Genomic DNA, 6,128 nt, shown 5'->3' with positions numbered 1-6,128 from the left:
GGGGGTTGTGGGGGTAAGGGACTAGGAATGCATCATGTCAATGTGGGGTCCCCACAAAGATAGTGCCACTCACTGTGTGTGTGGCAACTGCAGTGCTGCAGCAGAAATGATAAGACTGCCAGCTGCAGGAAGACGGTGCTTATGTAGAAGCACTTTCTGCTATAACAGCAGCAGTCTGCACCTGGGCTAGGACACAACGCATTTAAACCTGCGTTTAAAAAGAGGACACGTTAACAGATGTTAACAGTCAGGACGGGTCTGATGTAAAACAAAGCATGCACATCATGTAGAGCTGCAGCTTTTTAATTATCAATTCATCTGCCAGTTATTTTCTTAATGAACTAACCATTTCAACAGTCCACACCCCAAATATATTCAGTCAACTATCACACAAGACTAAGAAAAGCTGCAAATCCTCACAGTTTGGAAGCTGGAAAGAGTTACGGTTAGTCTTTTTTTGCTTTAAAAATTGTTTAATGGAAATATGTTTTGGGGATAGAGAATCACTGTTCTACAGGGTTAGACAGATATATTACGCGGATAATAAGGTCATTTTGATTTAAAAAAAAAAAAAAAAAATCCTCACTTGCTAACATGACAAACATGTGGTTCAGTTTCCATAGTGGCTTAAATATGTCTGTCTCTATTGGTAACGGTGTTGTGGTTCTTTGTGTTTTCCTCCTCTAGGTCTGTGTGGAGGAAGTGCGTCTGGTAAAACCACGGTAGCCAATAAGATCATTGAAGCGCTGGACGTTCCCTGGGTGGTTCTGCTCTCCATGGACTCTTTCTACAAGGTACAACATCCAACGAATGGCCCTCATTGTAGCACTCAAGTGTGATTTGTAAAATATAATTAAGAGCTTTGATTAATGGTATTTCAGCAGGAGATTACTAAATCAATTCAGTTAGATTTCAGATTACTTGCTCAGCATTTTAAGCCCAGTGTTTACACAGAAATCAATTAGCTTCTGATTTTACAACCATACCCGGAGACTCAATATTAAACACACAATTGTCGTCGTCGTCCACAAATTTTTTTTGTGATAACATTTTTAATTTTCTATTATATTCAAAAATTAACAAAACAAACAATTACAAACAATAAACTGAGACATGGAACGCGTCACAGAGCCAAAAAACAGAGGAAAGCTGGGAGGGAGGGAGACAAAACAACACATGCAGAAACAGACACACACACACACACACACACACACACACACACACACAGAAGATATTTAATGTTAAAAACTGATAAACATTGTTTTTGCAGAGGGCTTTTATGACCGTCGTTATAGCAGCATCTAATGTTGATTACTCCGCTGGGCTGTGGAGTCTGGCTATGTGAGATTTGGGTCTAGCAACATTGTTGTGGATGCTTCGGTCTCTTGAACTTCGAGTTTGGGGAGGGGGGGGCGGGGGGAGACGACTCTCTCCAGTATTTTGAATTTGTACTGATGTAACTATTTTAAACACAAGCTGGCAGTATTGGATATTGCGCCTTTAACTTCCTTTATGTCTACGCTGTTGTTTATGTGCCAGGTGTTGAATAAAGAAGAGCAGGAGCTCGCAGCCAGAAATGAGTATAACTTTGATCACCCTGATGCCTTTGACTTCGAGCTGCTGGTCACCGTCCTGAGGAAGCTGAAGAAAGGAAAAAGCATCAAAGTCCCGGTGTACGACTTCACGTCTCACTGCAGGCGCAAAGAATGGGTGAGAAACTGAAACTTACTGTATTACTCCGTTATGCAGGGGCTTGAGAAGGTGTACAAACCCAGGCTAAAGTTGATTAAAAAGAGGAATAAACAAAACACCTTTTGGTTATTGATCTTAATGCCTTAATTCCAAAATATTTAGGAAAATCTAACCTTTTAAGGACAGCAATTTTCTTTGTGAATGAATAATGTATTATAAATAAATAAATGTTCTTCCTTAAAATACAGGGGCACAATTATACACCTCCTTATGTTAAATTCCCATAGAAGCAGGCAGAGGTTTATTTTTGAAGGCCAGTTATTTCATGGATCAGGATACTATGCATTTAATCAAAAATTACAATTTTTTTTAATCAGATTTTTATTAATTGGAGCAGAATTGATAATTTAATATGCATTTATGAAATATTACCATTCCCATCATCGGGGTAACGGAACTGGGTCCTTAAGCTTATCTTTAGCATGTAGAGGGTAATCTATCTTCACCAAAATAAAAGCACTTCATTATTTCCTATTTTGTTGTTGTAATTTACAGTATAAAATTACCATCGCAGTTACAAGTCACTAAACACCCCCAGGGATGTATTAGTCGTTTGAGCTGATGCCAATTGGATCCCTACTAATTAGCTTATTATTAAGGGTTTAGTGTTCAGGACATTAACCCAAGCAAAGAGCACAAATCCTCTCCCAACAGCGCTGGGAAGAATCAGTCTTGCAGCGTAGCTTTCTGACATCTCGTCTCTATTTCTCTGCAATGCAATTTCATGGCTGAATCGCCTATCACGACTAGTGACTCTGAAATCATTGGGAGTACCTTTCGTCCTACTGGGGGGAATGTAATTAAGCCTCGGGCCCCGGGGGTGGGGGTGGGGTGGTGTTTTTTTTGTCTTTATCACTTATATGGAACAAGTTTGCACTTTGATGGATGAGCACAGATGAGTTTTCTTGCTTGCTCTTCCCTGGTAAAACTGGAGGTCTCTCTCTCTCTCTCTCTCTCTCTCTCTCTCTCTCTCTCTCTCTCTCTCTCAGTTAAAAACCCTCTAAATTAGCGATGCGCATTTGATCACATATTCATAGTCGATCATCGGGAAAATTAACGACGGGGTATCGATTAATCTTTAATATTTTTTATATCAAAATTCATTATTTAACTTTTTATAAGTTAAAAATGCAATGAAAATACAAAAATACAGCGTGTTCGTCATCGATGAGATCTTTATTACAAGAAGGACAACTTGTCGCAGTTACACTGGATGTTTGGTTGGACTAAACTTGAAGATACACTGTATGCGCTGCGGTGCTCGAAAGCGGGCGGAGCCTGCAGCTGCGAGCTGGCGTTTTGCTCCAAAATACTAATAATTTAAAAAAAGAAACATGTCACATTAAACAATAACTTAACCAAAAACATAACACTTACATCTGGCAGGTTTTATCAAATGGAACTAAAAACTATCCAAGGCACGGAGTCGAGAAAGAGGGTGAGAGAAATAAGCCTACCTAACAATTAATTAGACTACTTAACGAATTAGGCTACTCAACAAAGCCTCATAAAAAACAACTAGTACCTCACATACAACTTCTGCACCAGTCCACAGATTTCTGTTGAGAAAGATAAGCCTGTTGACATGACCTGGGGTCAGATGTGACCGCCAGTCCAGCCGCTCTGAGGGGACTACGTTGCCGGGATCTGAACCGGTACCTCAGGGCTAACTTGGCCTGTGTATGCGCTCCATGTCCAGGTCAGACAACGCAGCCTCGCCCCCCCCAGACTGGGGGACAGTCGTCCTACCGGTCTCCACCGCCGCTCCTCCGACTTGATGCTAGGTTGAGACTGAGAGCCAGATGCTCGGGCATTAACCAGGGTCGATGCACTTGGTTTATGTGGTACATTATTTAAGTCGTGGCCCTGTTGTACTTATACACGGCATTTGTATTTGTGTATGTATATGTACATATACACGGTGTTTGATGTGAACTAAGTCGTTTTTTAAATCCAAATAATCCCACGCCACACTTCGGCGTGATCTCTTCATGATTACTTTTGAAATCAAAAACCTGAACTCGCAGGTAACTGAGTATGGCGTCATATAATGCCCCCGGGTGGTAACATGTGTAATTGCTGCCACACAGAGAAATTAATTTCATTGCTTCAAGACTCACACTGCACAAAGCAACCTGCGTTAGTTTAATCGATAACAAATTAACGTGAGCGACGAAATTCTTAATGATCGGTTATCGATCGTTGATTAATCAGGACCATCCCTGCAAGAAATCAATAAGCACTCATCTGTTTCTTTAGGATTCACGTTCTGCTTCTCTCTCTCTCTCTCTCTCTCTCTAAAAAAAAATCTATACTGAAGTGTCCAGTCCATTGACTTTAACGTGAAGCTGGTCAGAGGAAGTTAATAGGTTTGTGACATATCCTCAGCACCATTTTGTCTTTGATTGAGACAGTGATTAATCTTTAGTAGTATGCTTGTTTTTGCTTTTCTTTCAATCAACACTGTCAGCCCAACAGTATTTGCCGATATATTCGTGCAGGTGTGTGTGTGTGTGGTGATCTTTTAGCTTTTTAAGTCTAATAAATGAATGAAATAAACAAAAAACTATCAAAGATATCAAAAATATTGTTACACCTGAGCCCTACACCTACTGAATTCAAATTGGAATAATTAATCCTTTCCTGTAATTTGTTCCTTTTGACAGAAAACGGTTTACGGGGCCAACGTTGTAATCTTTGAGGGCATCCTCGCTTTTGCCAACAAAGAGCTGCTGAAGGTAAGAAGAACTTCTTCTTATTACAAGTAAAGTTTGACCGTTTTTTTTATTTTTTTATTTTATTTTTGTCCCTAAACACCTGAACCATTTCACATGGAGCCCTCTTATCAACAACATGTAGTGGACAGTGAATGCAGCGCTGGCCGACCCTCAAGTCTGACATTGCACAACACATCTCAAATCAGACAGCTTGTTTGAATGATTAATTATTTAAAGACTTCAAAAACATTTATAGAATAAGATTCCTCTTGTTTTCTTTGTGTTTTTTGTGCCAGACCAGATGAATGGATCGGTCCAGCAGGCGGATTAACAGTGAACTAAAACATTAAATCAGAATTAAAAATGTCACATGCACACTGCTGACACTGGGGATGTTAGTGGCCTTTGTATGAAATATCAGTCAATCAGTGTTCCTCTCAGACCCTAACCACAGAAATGTCTAAATAAGCTGACATCGTATTTGATCATCTTTATCTAATGATATAATAAAAAAAATTATAACTAATGTTTAATGAAATTCCTATTTAATATATATTATTCATAGCAATGCTTGTGTGCACTTGAAGACGAGTCTGTCTCTCTCTCTCTCTGTCTCTCTCTCTCTCTCTCTCCCTCTCCCTCCCTCCCTGCGTGTGCTGGACTGTGGTGATAAGGCGTGTAGCCTCCCCTGTGACTCGGCTGTGTATTACCTTCTGATTCAGTTAAAAACCGCTGTTGTCCACGGTGATAAATGGTCTTTAGTGTCCTTTCTTGTAGTTGAAGTCAATTATAGCTGCAAATCTTATATGCTAATGAAGGTCTGGTTTGAGAAACCAAGATGCTGCGTACAGACACACATGGTGCTTGGAGAGAGAGAGATATATATATATATATATATATATATATATATATAAAATCTTCTAGAGTTATCAAAACCTTTGCAGGCAATTGCACATAAACGTAGCACTGCTTTATGGCAAAATTGGATTGCATCAGTGTCATGTAGCTTGCTGCTGTTGCAGATATTTAAATTGGTTCTCTGGAGATTTAGTAAGGCACCTCCACAAAGTTAGGGCACTCACACTTTTTTTTTTTTTTTAATTTAAGTTGTCAAAATCAAAGCAGCAGAGCCAATACATGCCGACTTGTAGACCCTAGTACTTGTTAAGCTCCAAAAACACAGAATCCTACATTTCTCATAATGCAACAGATAGTATCTCAAAGGAGCGTTGAAATCAATCATGGCAGCGATGCAGATGTGGACCATTCTGCATCGATGCCATGACATTTCTTTTATAGCCTGACCGGGCCGATTATGTCACGCATTTCCTGATATATAGGTATCGTTATTTTATAGTGGCCGATTTAAAAAAAATTAAATAAATAAATATTCATTCATCAGAATCCTTTATAATGAAAAATTAATGATCAACCATGTTATGAGCCTTGGCATTAGTATGTCCACCAGAGGGCGCTCTAGTTAATGCGTTTTTGTTCAGAGGACTTTAAGTTTCAAATCTAAAGTTAGTATTTTTTTTTTTATTATTATTATTATCAGAACTTTAATATATATTTAATGTTCTGGTGTGACAATAAAACTAATTATTATATTAGTTTAGTGAGTACTCATAAATAACGACAAAAAATATATTTCGATCT

At 38.9% G+C, this 6,128-nt stretch overlaps 1 protein-coding gene across 3 annotated transcripts in view; it reads left to right on the top strand.

Moving 5' to 3' along the window:
* Positions 1-6,128, top strand: part of si:ch211-243j20.2 (uridine-cytidine kinase-like 1) — a 22,578-nt gene that overhangs the window by 4,190 nt on the left and 12,260 nt on the right. For all 3 annotated transcript variants that reach the window (XM_034900539.1, XM_034900537.1, XM_034900538.1), the window contains exons 3-5: positions 688-794; positions 1,540-1,710; positions 4,419-4,490. In XM_034900539.1, coding sequence (XP_034756430.1) covers positions 688-794; positions 1,540-1,710; positions 4,419-4,490 — 350 coding nt within the window. The remainder of the gene's footprint in view (positions 1-687; positions 795-1,539; positions 1,711-4,418; positions 4,491-6,128) is intronic.

The sequence above is a fragment of the Etheostoma cragini genome, chromosome 18, assembly GCF_013103735.1.
Source record: "Etheostoma cragini isolate CJK2018 chromosome 18, CSU_Ecrag_1.0, whole genome shotgun sequence".
NCBI lineage: Eukaryota > Metazoa > Chordata > Actinopteri > Perciformes > Percidae > Etheostoma > Etheostoma cragini.
This window is presented reverse-complemented; position numbering and strand designations above follow the sequence as displayed.